The 16,451-nt window shown below is 39.2% G+C and overlaps 1 protein-coding gene across 3 annotated transcripts in view; it reads left to right on the forward strand.

The window, feature by feature from the left end:
• EEA1 (early endosome antigen 1) overlaps positions 1 to 16,451 on the forward strand; it is a 160,195-nt gene that overhangs the window by 41,692 nt on the left and 102,052 nt on the right. For all 3 annotated transcript variants that reach the window (XM_075011958.1, XM_075011967.1, XM_075011976.1), the window contains exon 3: positions 13,525 to 13,652. In XM_075011958.1, the coding sequence (XP_074868059.1) occupies positions 13,525 to 13,652 (128 nt within the window). The remainder of the gene's footprint in view (positions 1 to 13,524; positions 13,653 to 16,451) is intronic.

Consider the following 16,451-nt stretch of genomic DNA (forward strand, 5'->3'; position numbering starts at 1 on the left):
TCTATCCTCTTTTTCACATAATATGGTACTCCTGCTCTTTCACATCCTCAATGCCCAGTCTGCTCTGGAGAACTTGTAGCAGTATGGATGCAGCAGCACCTCTATAAAATCTCTTGTGTAGATGCTCTGTGTTTACAGGCAATAGCCCTTCCATTGACATAATTAAACCATGCCAACAAGTGGTGATAGCTGTGTTGGTGGGAGAAGCTTTCCGTCTAACATACCCCTGTCCACGTTGTTGCTTCTGTTGGTGCAACTTATGGTGCCCAGTGGTGGTGTTTTCCCTCCATACTCCTGAGCAACATGGTTATACTGACATAAGTGGTAGTGTAGACACAGGCCTAGTATTTTACAGTGGTCTGTCATGATACCTTATGTATAACATGCCCCTTTGTAGTGTGAAGGAGTAACAAAGGCTTAGTAAAACTGATGAAAACAATTAACAAAACGAATATACTGTCTACTGTGAAAGCTCAAAGTCTCAGATATGTTTTATTTTTCATTAACTAACAGTTCTGTTTGTGTTCTCTATGTATTGGACTCATGATCAGCAAAATTTCATCTCAGGAATCTTACTGAAATGCAATAAGTACTAGGTTTGTTTCTTGCTTATAAGCAGTAGAATGCTTTTTAAGAATTCGAATACATATTGTACACTTAAGGTGCACTTTTTGTATTTTATATTCTTAGTTTTTTTTTAAAAATGTGCCTAAAAGTTACTGTTTCGCAGGGCTTCATCTGTCCACTATGTATGAAAATGTGTGTAAGTGCCACTGCTCTGTCTGAACATTACCAGAATGAACATACTGAGACAGAGACAAGAAGACAGGAGCATCGTGACCTACCTGCTGTTACCGTGGGTCTTGTTCATTTTGTCTGAGTGGCTTGGTAATGGGTTGCATAAAATAAATGCCTTTCCTTTCTGGTTGCTTGGGTACTAGCCTCTTTTACTTTTTTTTTTGTAATTCCCTCCGGTAAGGAAATATGGGTCAATCTTTACATGCATGTTTATAAGAAAGTATTTCTTAAGATGTCTTCTTTTACTATCTTTCTGGTGTGCAGCTCGTTCTTGTGGAATTTTTTGTAACATTTTTGCATGTTTTTTCTCTGAGTTAATGGATGTTATTTCTGCATTAGTCACAATAATGAACCAAAATGTAAGATATGAGAAATGATTTATACAGGTAAATGTCTTAGAATTTCTGTTTAGCTATTTACTTTACTCTTAAGAGAGACTTTTAACAGGAGTCTGATTTTGAGGTACAGATGTAATCTATATTTCAGTTATCTTCAAAGTGGAGGAAATAGGAACTTTTAAAAACCAGTCAGAATTTTCCCTTTAAACAATTTTGCTTAGAAGCTTCAAGTACACTGACAAAATCACAATAAAAATTTCTGTAAAACAGTTTGTTGAGATTTAGAACGAAATCAATATTTGATGTCTTGTTCTGAAAATTTAAAAGCTTTTTGATTAATTAGCTCTTATGTTTTAGAAGTACGGTACAAACCTTGTTACCCGGCACTTATGTAGTCAGAAAACTCAAGTTAACCAGTATTTGCCATAGAGAGCAATACAATTACCTCTTCAGTTAACTGGAAAAAGTCTGATAGCTATCCCACATCATTTTCCAGTGCTTGCGGAAATCACATTTGTAAATATATGGCAGTAAAGGCTCTTCTTGTTGTGCTTCTGAGTATAACAGTGCCATCATTAGATACTATCTAACCCATCATGTAGCCTCATTTTTTACTTTAAGTGAGAAAGCTCAAGTAACTGACGCATCTGATTGACTGGTAACCCCCATTCTCCATACTTGCAGGGTAACAATGCTTGTGCTGTATATTTAATATTTTTCACTATCTTTCAGTATGATGTTAATTTTATGGTTGTCAGTCCTTCAGTAAATCAAGTAGTTTTTTCTCAAAGCCCATGAACATCGGGTGGTGAAGCGATCAATTGCGTGACAGTCATGTGCCTAAATTATCAGAAAGGTGCAATTACTTCTCTTCCCTCTCCTCTGCTCCCAACCACCAGATTCTGCCTTTTCTGAAAAAAGTTAAATGTTTGTTTAAAAAAATAAAGCTTCCATTCAGGGAAAATGGAGCAGCTGCAGAAGTATGTGAATAGGTCTTGTTCATTTTTGGCCATCAGATGGCCATGTGGGCTGATAAATGGAGCAGCAAGAAAATTATAGCATGTGGCTCCAGATAGCGGCATTAGTAAAGATTGAGGATAAATTACCACTTTTCACTGGGATTTGTCTAGCAAATGTGTTTTTCTCCAGTTCTGTCACATTCGAGGAAGATCGTGGTGGCCAGCTGAGCCTTGTTTCACACAGATTGACCTTTGCAAACTGGGGAACGTCCTTAGCTTTCTGTGTCACTATTTCAGGTTGCTCTTGCCAGGGCTGCCTGGGGAAGATGGGACAGATGTGTGTATTTGTAAGCAAATAACAGCCACGCTTTGTCAGATAGATTGGTTCCTTTCTGAGCTTTAAGAGGGTGTAAGCTAGGCTGCTGCTACACTATCACTCTACCATCGGGTGCTATGGTAATGAGGCAATTCAAAGCAAGCTAATGAGACGCTAATGTACACATTTGGCACCTCATTAGCATAATGGAGGCCACGTGAACTTCAAAGTGCAGACTTTGAATTGCAGATTGACAGTGAAGATGGGGCAGCTTCAAAGCAACCCCCCCACTTCGACATTCCCTTATGCCCACAGAACTAGATCGGAGTAAGGGAAAGTCAAAGTGGGGCACTTATTTTGAAGCTGCCCCCATCTACACTGTCAATCTGCAATTCAAAGTCTGCACTTCGAAATTTGTGAGGCTGCCATTATGCCAGTGAGGTGTTGAATATGCACATTAGAATGTCATTAGCCTGTTTTGAATTGTCTCATTACCATGGCACCTCTGAATGAAGAGTGATAGTGTAGAAGCAGCCCTAGATTGGCTTTTGGGGATGGGCTACTTGCCGCTTATTTAATAAGGTTAGAGGGGAAGTGAGGATCCTTTTGGCTTCTCTTCTTCCAGCATCACTTTTGGCATGGTGTGCAGATTGTTTGTTTGTTTCAGTAGTACGAACTGTATGAAGACATGGTTTTGAATTTTTTCTCTACTGGGAAGATAATGCTATAGTTGAAATGTTGTAATTTATTTTATGAATAATTGGTACCTTGTGGCGTGGAGTGCTTGTAGACAGCCCTTGCCGGGGAAACTTTACACCCAGTAGACAGTTCAATTAGGTGGAAGTGATCTTGGTTCTCTCTTTCATGGTTAGGCAGTCTGGAGATCGTGATGTTTCAGGACAGTGAAACTCACCATTTGAGACACAAAGGTTTGTCCTGGGTTTACTTTAGATCTTGTTGAAAGGGTCAAGTTGTAAGTTATATGACTAAATTGGTCCTTGGACCAGCAGGAGAAGAACTATATTACTCCCAATTATCGATTTAAGACCAGGGAGTTGCATTTGATTAGGAAATTGTCTGCCCTTACCGCAAGAACTAATCTTTATTTGTTGCATCAATGATGATTCGTACGTTAGTTAAAGTGAGGCATTTGTGTACCATGCTTTTCAGTCAGAATGCAAGTATCTCCCCTAAGGCATACTGGGCAAATTAACACTTCCCTGGGAAATGTGAAGCAACCAGACCAGTGATTGAGTTTAGTAGTCTGGATCTTCAGTAGGCTGAACATTAAAATAATGTGGCTACTTGCAGAAATTAATAGGTTTCCGGCCTAACTAGTGGTTATATGCTGGAAAGTAACTGGAAAATGGTTTCATACAATACAATGGTTTCATGTATGTTTTTTGTCAATTACTCCATAGTGAGTCACTGACAAGTAAAAGTATGACTTTCTTATAATTGGCAAGCACTGTACACTCAACCAGGCATTCGATATTCAAACTCAGCTGTTTCTGGCTTGTGCCTTATAACCAGGAATATAAACTCTGTGAAAAGAGCTTTGTTAAGAATTACATTTTTTAAGAGCTTGATGGATTTGACTCTAGCTTCATTTTTTGAAGCTTCATTGACTTTGCAGTGCTGTCGAGATTAAAAAGCAATAAAAACTTCCTTTGTTTAGAAAATTAATTTCATGAGAAAGTTAATAAAAGTAGGGTGTAGATACGTTGTGTGATTTTTATATAACTTCTCTGATCACAAATGTTTAACATCAGGAACACTTCTGTGTCCTTAGACTACAGATGGGTGTGAAAGGTGGATATTAAAAATAATCCATCAGAAGCAGGAAGCATGTTAGTCGGTCAGTGGGTCTACTGGATGATCAAGGTGGTAAAGCAGCACTCAAAGAAGATAGGTCATTACAGATGAGTTAAATGAATATTTTGAAGCAGTCTTCACTGTAGATGATTTGAGGGAGATTCCCATATTTGAGCCATTCTGTTTAGGTGACAGATTTGAGGAACTGTCCCAAATTATGGTGTCCACAGAAAAGGTTTTTGACTAGATTGATAAATTATATGGTAATCAGTTGCCAGTAGCTAATGGTATTCAGCCAGGATTTCTGAAGAAACTCAAATGCAAAATTACTAATGATGGTATATAAGCCAGCACTTAAATAAGCCCCTGTACCAGAAGACCAGTGGATAGAATGGAACAGCGGTTAAAGCAGAACAAAAAGAAACAAAAAATGCTCCAGAGGTGATCCTGACAATTACAGACCAGTAAGCCTAACATCAATAGAGGCAAATTGGTTAAAACTTTACTAAAGTATAGAATTATGAGATACACAGATGTATCAGATTCATTGAAGAGCTAACATGGCTTTTGTAAAGGGAGTTCGTGCCTCACCAGTCTGTTAGAATTTTTTGAAATTGTCAGCAAGCATGGGAACAAGGGTAATCCAGTTAATAAAATGTACTTGGAGTTTCAGAAAATGTTTGACAAGTTCCTTTACCAAAGACTCTCATCCCATGATTGCTTACTTTGCTTAAGAGGGAAGGTCCTCTCTGGGATCAGTAACTGGTTAAAAATTCTAAACAAAGGATAGGAATAAATTGGCAGTTTTGCAGTAGCGAGAAATACATAGTGGGGTCTTCGTAGGATCTGTACTAGGAGCAGTGCTTAACATTTGCATAGGATACGGAAACGGAGATAATATGTGAGGTGGTAAAGTCTGTAAATGGTAAAAAATTATTCAAGATAAGTTAAGTCCAAAGCTGACTGCACAGTTGCAAAGGAATCTCGCAAAACTGGATTACTGGGTACCAAAAGGTAGATGATAGTTATTGTCGATCTCTGCAAAATAAAGCACATTTGAAAACATCCCAGCTATATGTATAGAAAGATAGATTCTAGATAAGTTGTTATAGCTGAAGACAGATCTTGGGAGCTGTCATGGGTAGTTCTGTAAAAATACTGCTCAAGGTCCAGCAGCAAAGAACGTAACGATGTGAGGAACCACTAGGAAAGACAGAGCTAAATATCATAATGTCGTCATAAAAATCCCTGGTACACTGGTATCTTGAATACTGCATTCAGTTGTAGGTGTCTGATCTCCACAAAGATATGTGAGAATTGGGAAACGTACAGAGAAGTGCAACAAAAATGATCAGTGGTATGGGATAGCTTCCATTGGAGGCAAGAGAAACCAGCTGGCAGTATTCACCTGAGAAAGGAGATAACTGAGTGTCATTATGATAGAAGTCTATAGACTCGTGAATGATGTGGAAACAGTTATTGAGACTGAGGGATACATATTGGGGTCTTCTAAAGGTCTGTATTGGCTATTTAACCTGTTAGGAAGTAGGTTGTAAACAAACAAAAGGAGGAACTTCTACACACAACTTAGTCAGGCTGTGGAACTTGGTTTCCGGGGATATTGTGAAAACCAGCACTAAAACTGGATTTAAAAAAAAAAAAGAATTGAATAAGTTGATGCAGGATAGATATATCTATGCTTATTAACCAATATAGACAGGGATGCAACGCCATGCACCGAATGTCTTTATGCCTTTGACTGACAGAAGCTGGGATTAGATGACAAGGGATGGACCACTTAGTAATTGCCATGTTCTGTTTAATTCCTTTCAAGCATTTGGCATTGGCCACTGTTGGAAAGTAGGATAAGGGGCTATAAGGACCATTGGCTGACCAGTATGGCCATTTTTAATGTTCAGTAAAAATGTGCATTACATCAAATTTTGATTTGTTTCAAAAATTGCTGTTTGTATTTAGGGAGTAAGAGTACTGCTTACAATCTGAAACTTGCTAATTTAGCATTGTTCTTAAATTCTCTGTAGCCGTGGTAACCAATGTCAAATTGTACTGCTTATGAAAAAACAAGGCGGTTCAGTTATTTTTGTTACTGAGCGGATAGAGGATAGAAATTTTGTTTTAAAATATGGTGCTGATGAAAATAATGGAGTATTTGGAGTGATTTTGGAATGAAGATGTTGGAGAAGCACCCATTTCCAGTGCATCTGAATTGTATCTTGCAAAAAACATACTACTATATCCCTGGACCTCTTCTTTTTGAAGAGACATGCTTATTCCAAATTGTTTCCATTTTAAGAATCCCAAAAATAGAAAATAGAACAAACTAGGCAAAACCCACATTTAAATTTGTTTTCCAAAATACAGTAACAATCTGTGGGTTCAGTTTACTCTGTGTAGAAAGAATGTGCTTGTTTTTTTGTTAACACTGAATGGGGAAGAGGTTGCCCCTTAAAGTAAAAGAACACATTTACAACGTCACTGTAGGTCTTGTCCGGGATGAGTGGCAAGTGACTGTGGAGTTCCAGTATAAAGATAAGAAGATCCTTCATAAAGACTGAAATCATTATATTTTATACAAAGTTCCTCATACCCAGCGAAACAACACAGCAGTCATGTAGCTTTAAAGATCAACAAAACAATTCATTAGGTGATGAGCTTTCCTGGGACAGACCCATTTGTCTTTAAAGTGCTACGACTGCTGTTTTGTTTTTTTAGAATACAGACTAACACCACTACATTGCTGTTACTACTTAATATCCAGCAAAGGTAGATGTGAGCAGAAAAAGTAGCAGAGAAGCAGGACTTAAAAAGACCTCTGAGTGGTCTTTTTGTGCTATAAGAACTATTTCTAAATTCGTTTTTTGGAACAGTAAAAGATTACATAGCTTCTGTAGTTACGTTCTGCTAGTCACACTCATTGGTTTTATACAATGTTTATTTCAGCCTGTAAACTAGAACTGTTTTTTGGGTCTGTGTGTGTACATATATGTGCAACGGTGAAGTTTCTATAAGGTTAATGCATTTCAAGTTATAGTGGTACAAAAATATATACATATCATAACTGATCTCAAGGAAATTTTCTGTGCACTGCAGCTTTTAGTGGACTGACTTACTTCCCAAAGTATAGTCAATCACTGAAATGATGAATGAAGATATTAATGCTACTTTAAAATGAATGTGATGTTTTAGTTATTTAAAATGGCTTCTGCATTAGTTGATTGAGGATGACAGGACACTTGGAAATCCAGTTAGGTAGTTACAGGTGAATCTTTACTCTTTGAAAAATTTGGTTATAAATGTAGGTGGGATATTCTGTGAGAGATCTTGTTGTAAGGTATCTTTCCAAAGCTGATAAGATAACCTGTACTGTTTTCATGGAGACCACAACATTATATGAAGTTTTGACATTAAAAACAACAGCCTCTCCTCAGGTTCTTTGGGATTCCTTTGCCTGAGCCCAAAGAGCAAGTCCCAGACTGTGTAGAAATGACAATTGCAGGAGTTTTTAGGCATTGACATGCCACACCATTACATACATAATGGCAAATGGAATCTTTTTGGTTGTGTAAACATGACATGAAAAAATGGCAAATCTGTGTAGATTTCCTTGGTAGTTTTTTAGGAGTTAAAATATTGCCTACATTTTTAAGTACATTTACCCACTGGCAGGGTAGATTGATTCAAATCAAGGTGATTTCAATAATTGATTTAAATCATCAAGAAACATAATTTATTTAGATTGTGTCCCACTGATATGTCTTCACATATTTCTTAAACAGAAATAAAGTCCGATCATTAAAGTTTGATCACTACACATTAAAGTCCGATCACTACACATACAGAATGGGGAGAGACTGTCTAGGAATGACTACAGCAGAAAGGGATCTAGGGATTATAGTGGACCACAAGCTAAATATGAGTCAACAGTGTGATGCTGTTGCGAAAAAAGCAAACATGATTCTGGGGTGCATTAACAGGCGTGTTGTGAACAAGACACGAAAAGTCATTCTTCCGCTCTACTCTGCGCTGGTTAGGCCTCAGCTGGAGTATTGTGTCCAGTTCTGGGCACCGCACTTCAAAAAAGGAGTGGAGAAACTAGAGAGGGTCCAGAAAAGAGCGACAAGAATGATTAAAGGTCTAGAGAATGTGACCTGTGAAAAAAGGTTGAAAGAATTGGGCTTGTTTAGGTTGGAAAAGAAAAGATTGAGGGAGGACATGATAGCAGTTTTCAGGTATCTAAAAGGGAGTCATAAGGAGGAAGGAGAAAACTTGTTCTTCTTGGCCTTTGAGGATAGAACAAGAGGCAACGGGCTTAAACTGCAGCAAGGGAGGTTTAGGCTGGACATTAGGAAAAAGTTCCTAACTGTCAGGGCGGTCAAACAGTGGAATAAATTGCCAAGGGAGTTTGTGGAATCTCCATTGCTGGAGATATTTAAGAACAGGTTAGATAGACATCTGTCAGGGATGGTTTAGATCGTACTTGGTCCTGCCATTGGGGCAGGGGGCTGGACTCGATGGCCTCTCGAGGTCCCTTCCAGTCCTAGTGTTCTATGATTCTATGATTAAAATGTTTTAATTTACATCTAAGTACAGCATTTTATAACATCTAAGTGGGGTGTAATTTGATTTTTATTAATTAAGAAATAGTGCAGAATACTCATTAACTGTGTTAAGCTGCAGATGCAGCAGCAGTACATTATGCATAGTTAGAACTAAGTCACACAAAAATATAATAGTAGCAATGGTCTCTCTCTTTTTTCCGTCCATGTAGGAAATAAATTTTGTTATGTGCACCAAAACATATGAAGTCATCCATCATCAGTAGAAACCCTTGCTGCTGGTTGTGGGCGCTCTGCTGATCAGCCAAGTGCATATGAATCTCTCCTGGGTGGCTTCTCAAGCGCTCATCTTACAGGGAACACTGAATAGCACTTATATTTTATTAAACGAAATCTTCAGTGTTACATAAATTATTCACATTTGCAGTTGCAGCAGTCTTCCTAAGTGGCCACCTGATAGTTATCCATAACCTTTCTTTTACTGTTCAATTTCTATTAACTCTGACAAGTCATCACAACACTATATGTATGCTGACCTTAAAAGCTCTGTAACTAACTCTCATCTTTCCCCACTTCCATTGTTATTTTGATTCAGACTGAAACAGAAATATGTGTATTCCTGCTTTTTCAACTCCCAGTTGATTTATTGACTTTGAGATAATATCAAATGATGAAAGTATTCTCTTTACTGCTGCAAGAAGTTGGCTTAGTAACTGAAGGAATTCTGTTTCAAGGTGCCTGGCTAATGATTTCCACCAATTCAGGGAAGTGATTTTGTTCACAACATCTTCAGTAAACATGAACTGATTAAGTAGTTTTGCTCTAGCCCTGAAATTTATTGACTGGCATAATTGAGGAATGATTTTGATGTACCCATACTATAGCAGCGGCAGCATCTTCAGACAGTAAACATCTACCTTTATATCTGGGATCGAGAATGTTCGCAAAAAATGAGGTAGGGTTATTGCTTGATCCATTAGTTTCTTTATTACCTGCCATTCAACTTTCTGGGGAGGTATTCTTTACGTCAGTGTCTTTTGAACTGCCTTTGAAATTTTGATAGCATCAACAGTGCTGGTAGGCTGTAGTATATTGGGCATATCCTCTGCATTCTGCTTTGACCTAAAAGAGACTTCAGTAAACCCTCAATTTAGCAGACCCCAATTTAATGGACTTCAGAAATGATGAACGCTGTTTGCCAGCCTCCCCACCCCTGAACAAATGAATGCCAGTAACTTACCAGAGCCTCTGGAGCTGCTGCTGGGGTTGGGGCCACCATGACTGGGGCTGCCACAGTGACTGGGGATGCCTGGCTGTAGGAGCCAGGGCTGGAGGAGCCATCGAAGCCACTTCTGCAGCTGGGGCTGCCTGGGCTGGAAGAGTCACTGGGCCCACTGCCGCTGGAGCCATCATGTGCTCCTCCCTAGTGTGCCTCACAAGGTGCTTCCAGTCCTGCAGATTTGGATTTAATGGACTTTTGGCATTAGTCTGTTAAACTGAGGGTTTACTGTGTGACTCTCTTGCTCATCTTCACTGTGTTCTTTAAAGACATAGGGTCTATCCGTTAGCTCTTTATGAGTACACACAGTAGCAGTCAGTTCATATAGTCCCACCTGCTCAGATTTCTAACACCCACTAACCAACAGATTTTGTAAGGATGCAGTAAGGTCTTCTCTGTCTACTCAGGTCTCATCCCAATGGGATGTGAATCTCATTCTCAGCGGGCTAACAAACCATCTCCACCCTTGAGCTTTTAATTATTTGCTCCATGCACTTCCTGTCCAGGAAAGCCACTTTTCACACAGCTGTCACATCAGCAAGGAGTGGTATAACAAATGCAGCACCTCATGCCAGTGTCCCTCCTCCTGGGCAATGGTTTCTTTGGTGGGTCTTCGCTAATTGAGCACTCTTGCAGAGTTGTGTGTGCTATATGTAGGTGGAACACACTTCCTCCACTCAGGATATAGAGTCTTTAATTTAGGACCAAGGCTTTTTCCCCTAGAGACGCTGCCCTTCTGAAGTAGGCCAACATGGACCCAATATGGTAACCTCAGTTGTTTTTTCCTTTTTAGTAGCCCTCTTTGGGTGCAGCGTCAACAAGATCAACAGGGCCTGTCATACTGCCCTCACTTGGTCTGGTCTCAGTACTTGTCCATCCCCACAGTCAGCCAGGATCTCCTTCACTCCCATCCTGGTCTTCTGTAGCCTTCCCTAGGCTCTGTCTTACCTGGACTGAGCTGTCCATGGTCCTGCTGCTCTCCCAGCCAGCTGGGAACCCAGTTTTCCCTCTTCTGGCTCCAGGCAGCGACTGATCCCTCTGCCTCTGCTGCTGCTTTTTATATTGCTCTTCTGACCTCCCAGTTAGCTGCTCCAGCAACGCTTCTGATTGGCTATATCCCCAGCACCGGCTCTAGGCCTCATGAAAAACTTCTCAGCTCTTTATGGGATAGGGCGAGGCAGGATTCTTCCAGACTTAGTCTACCCTGTGACAGTTGATGAACTTGGTAGAACAATAGCAGATCCTCTCTATCTATAAAGATAAAATTTCTTTGGATCTACATTCCAAATTTATCCATGAAATGGTTGTAGAATTTCACCTTGACCAATCCATTCACTTATCTGTGTTTTTTCTGAAATGTCACACTTTTTCTGAAGAAAGAAGGCTACACTCCATTGATATTCAATGAGCCTGGGTGTTTTACATCCAGCGAACAAAACCAGTCAAATTCCTGAGGTTGTTTGTCACTATAGCAGAGAGAGTCAGAGGATATGAGGATCTCCAAATGCCTCTCTAGCTACATTCTGCTCTGCAAGCTTCCCCCACACACTTCCAAGGGAGTGTGAGCACGTTCCACTAGGGTGTACACAACAACTGTATGGCATCTCTTCAAGAGTTAGCCGTTCTGGTCATGTTCCAGTCATATGATGGCAACACATGCTCTGATACAGGAGCATATCAGCTGCTGATGCTTCGTTCGGAATGGTGATTCTCAGCTGAATCCTGTAGTTCTCATCATTGCCTCCTCTTCCTGTTTAAGTACTGCTTATCAGTCACCCGCAATGAAATATATTAGAGACAATCACTTGAAGAGGAGGAGGAGGTTATTTCTCTGTAACTGGAGTTCTCTGGTCCCATCCATGTACAATAACCTGCCCGTAATCACCTCTACTATGGATTCTCTCTAACTCACGGTGAAGAAGGAACCGGAGAGGTGGTTGTTTTGTCTGCCCTATTATTTATGTCCTAGGTCAGAGGCATGAAGTGAACTAAGACAGATGTGTAGGGAAGCACAGAAATTCATTGTGTGTGTGTGCGTGTGCGTGCATTTACTGTGGACGCACAGTCCCACAGAATTCCCCACAGGAGTACCCAGTGAACCACAAATGGGGCTCTGTGTTACACCTTACCAAACATACATAGGACTTGTCTAGCTTGTTGGTTTTTTGCATGGAGTTAATCGACTGCCAGTTAAATTGACATATTTTAACTTGTCCGCTCATGATTAGTCTAGGGAGCCACTAGTGTTTGTAATAGGATGCATCATGGCAGTCATTTAATATTAGTGTAGACAAGTCTGAGGGAGGGAAAGGGCGACAATCTAAATAGAGCAGTACTACATGAATTTACAGTGGATCATCTAGACTTTAAAAGGATGATGTCAAACTCTTTAGAGCAAGCAGGCCCGATTTGTATGAGGCAGTTATCCATCACTGACTTAGTTAATTTACTTGCTTTAGCAAGACCCAAAGACATTTTTACTAAAAAGGGGATTGGGTAAATGCAGAGAAAGGGGAAGGGAAAAGAAGGAGGGCAAGGTGTATGGGGCAGGGAGAAAAATGTAGGAGATACAGTGAGCTCAAGTGAAGAACTGAGACTGTAGGGGAAGGGGAGGGTAGTAGCAAAACCACCAGTCAGCTCATGGCAGAAAGAGTCTAGCCAGAATTGTGGAAATGTCTCTGAATGTCTCATGGTCCCTGCATTGGCTTCTATTGCTTCTACTGGCTGCGCTTTGTGGGTGACACTTTTCTGCCATGTTTTCTCAAGCCCACATAGAAGGGATGTTGCAACTAGATTCTAGTGCTTTCAAGATCTGTGTGTGTGGGGTGTCTCTCTTTCACAGTTCTGTGTCCAGAAGGTTATTGGTGGGAGGGATGGCCTCATCTGGGACCCATTTTACTCTGTCTCCCCAGGGCAGAAGCCCCATCTTCAAATGCTTCTGTCCCTGCTGGTTGAAGCTTTTTGCTGGCTCTTGTTTGCAGTTTTTTATTCTCATTACTGTGTGTAGTTCTTGAAAGGTCTCTATCTTAAGAAGAATCTTTGAAAGGAATAGAACCCTCTTTTAACAAAAACGTTGTGAAAGTGCCTTTTTAACACAGCCTTTCTCCAAACATTTAAAATAGTGATTGAGTCTTTTGTGATGCTGCCTTTTTTCTTAAAATTTATTACTATTCTGTATAGTAGTTCTGGGAGTGAAATTTAGCAATAGGTACAGTTTTTACTGTAAAACAATACTACATAATGAAATAGGATGTTTATTTTATCTATTTCTCATTTTCTCTTTTTCTATAAAGTCAGAGAAATACATAATTAGTATATTTTAAGATAAATACTCTCCTACATTTTAGTTTTCTCATAATTGGTACCAATGAATCTCTTGATTACGATGAAAAGATGGGAAAAGACAAAAACTACTGTTGAATTTTCATTTTTTTTATAATAGGGCTTTATTTGTCCTCTGTGTATGAAATCTCATGGATCTGCTGAAGAACTTTTCAAACACTATGAAGCAGTTCATGAATCTGGCAATGAGTCAAGTCATGGAGGAGAAGGGCATACTTCACCAAAAAGGTAGAACAATATTAATTTGTGTATATAGTTTTCTGTCAGCGTTAGGTATTTTTAATTACATTTAAGTATGTGCAAATCTGAACAGTTAATTATGCAGTGAAGTATTTAAATCATGGTTCCCCATTTCTAAAACCAATTAAAATATCAATTTAATACTATGTTAGCTGATACTGGACTGGTTGTACATGAAAATTGGGTTTGCATATTGGTTCAGGTCGAACCTCTCTAGTCTAGCACCCTTGGGACTTGACCAGACCACAAGAGGTCAATGTTGTCTAGCACATTACCAACACTTCCATTGCTTACTAGGCTCTTAGAAGACATTTAAGGGTAAATTACAGCAAAAAAAACCACAGAAAACTGAGAGCCATGACTAGTGCCTATAAAGAAACTTTATGGGATCATGGGAAACTTGGCCACACTCATGATAAGTGGTCATCCAGTTAACTAAAATCATGCTGGATTATGGATGTTGGCAGACGAGAGAGTTCCAGATCAGAAAGTTCAACCTGGATTATTAATTCCATTCATTACCTTTAATGCTGTTGATGAGGAGGTAGCGGTAACTTTTATGTATGTAGCTGGAGTTAAAGGGGCAGATCTTGGGTAGCTTGGTGCCCTTCTCATTTGAGCTTTCCCAGGCATTGGCTATGGACTCTGGTTACTGTCCCTGAGGACTCATTCTGTTCAATGGATATAAAGGGCTGTTATAAATTGCAGCCTATGTTACATCCAGTTTGTGCACTCTATGATTATCTTCTTGGCTGTGCACAGCAATAAGAAGTGAAGCCGCTTTTTAGTGTTGTCACATACTGTGTGGGAACATGGGATGCTAAGATAATAAAGGCATAGATTATGTAGCTCTACTGGGTTCATCTAGTACTTTGACTAGTTATTTTCTCAGCCACGGTGCAAACTGTCTGTAATTGATTAAAATAAATGCCAAAAATGATAAATAATTTAAATAAAACATCGATAATCTATTTAACTCAGAGATGAACGATAGGGTTTCTGTAAAAAAAGAAAAAGAATATGAAATATAACTTGCAGTGGGTATTAAGTTTTAGTCCATTGTGGGAAATAAAAATATCTAAAGCAAAACATACTTGCAACTGTCTGTAGGAAACAGGAGTTCCAACCAAAACCTACTTACAACTGTCTATAGGAAACAGGAGCTCCGATTTCTTCACTACTGCTATTGGGTTAGTCCGAGGGTGGCAAGTCACAAACTGGCTGGGCAGGATATCCACTAAAAACCGCATTGTTCACAACGAGCATCACTGGAGATCTTTTCACACACTGAATCTCGAGAATTCTCCTGACTCACCGTTCTCCAGTTGTCATGGGATCTGGATGATTTTACTCAGCTGGATGTGCTCATTTTGTTAAATATGCTAGATATAGTGGAGCATTTAAAGAGTCTGACAAGACCCTTTTGTACTCAGCAAAGAAAAGAGGTTACCCTTAAAACTAGAGGTTCAAAAAAGTTTTGAATGTTTTTTTAAAGTTCTCTCACTAAATAAAGCCAAATTATTTCTGCTCAGATTGACGAAGCAACTGTTCAAGTAAACTAATAAAAATGATTTTTCCAGGACTTTCTTTTAGAAAGGAACAAGTAGAATGATTTAATGATGAAATTAAAAACAAATTACATAGGACTAACATTAAATATCCTCCCCAGTCATTCATCGGTTAAGACTTTTGAACACAGGGGCAAAGGCTACAGATTAGGCCTTCGGGAAGAAATGTATTTATAAGGTATGGGTCTACTGAGTGAACCAATACAATTGGTTTTGTGGGTTTCCATGCTTATGTTCATCTGAGTATCAAAAGTGTTCAGTTTACAAGAGTGAAATTTGAGAGTTTCAGGCCCAAGGGTTTTGAACATCACCACATTGTCTGATATTGGTGTAACTATTGGGCACACTGAATTGCTGTATGGGGTAAATACTATTTGGCTTCATATTTCAGAGCAAATGAGAGAACATAGTGTCTTTTAGCATTTCTCCATGACATTATATGGTAAATGAACAGGAACTAACTTGCACTTTTAATGGGCCATAATACAGCTAAACATTTACTTCACTATCTTGCAAATCTGAAGCGCCACTATTTAGTTGATACAATCTAGTAAAACCAAATATAAGCCTAAATCAGTTTATTTAAATTCTTCTACTCTTTTTGGGATCTGTTACTCTGACACGAATGCACACAAAAATGTAAATAATTTTTTTCATGACACATTGCTACTTCTTCACACATTAAGTATGCTCACACTGGAATGGAGTCAGTCTTTCCACATTTGGGCTGCTTCTACACTCTTATTCTCTCATCGGAGGTGGCATGGTACTGAGGCAATTTGAAGCAGGCTAATGAGGCGCTAATGTGCATATTCAGCACCTCATTAGCATAATGGATGCTGCATGAATTTCGAAGTGCACAGTTTGAGTTACAGATTTACAATATAGATGGGGGCAACTTCGAAGTAAGCTCTCCATTTTGACATTCCCTTACACCCACAAAACTAGATCAGAAATCTGTGAGACATCACATAACATATGCTTCCCCCATCATCACATTTGTTCAACAAATGGAGTTTCTTTGAAGATAATGACATCAAATTAGTTTTGTGGTAAGCCTGCAGTTGCCAAGAAGAATTTCTGTGGAAGCAACATTTGTCAAATACATTTTTTGACAAGTCCTTACTTGACAGATGCTGTGGCTGGTGCAAAGACACACTGTTGCACTGTACATGCATACTGCATGCCTGAATGCATATGTTGTTTGGATTTTTTTGAA

The sequence above is a fragment of the Carettochelys insculpta genome, chromosome 1 (assembly GCF_033958435.1).
Source record: "Carettochelys insculpta isolate YL-2023 chromosome 1, ASM3395843v1, whole genome shotgun sequence".
NCBI lineage: Eukaryota > Metazoa > Chordata > Testudines > Carettochelyidae > Carettochelys > Carettochelys insculpta.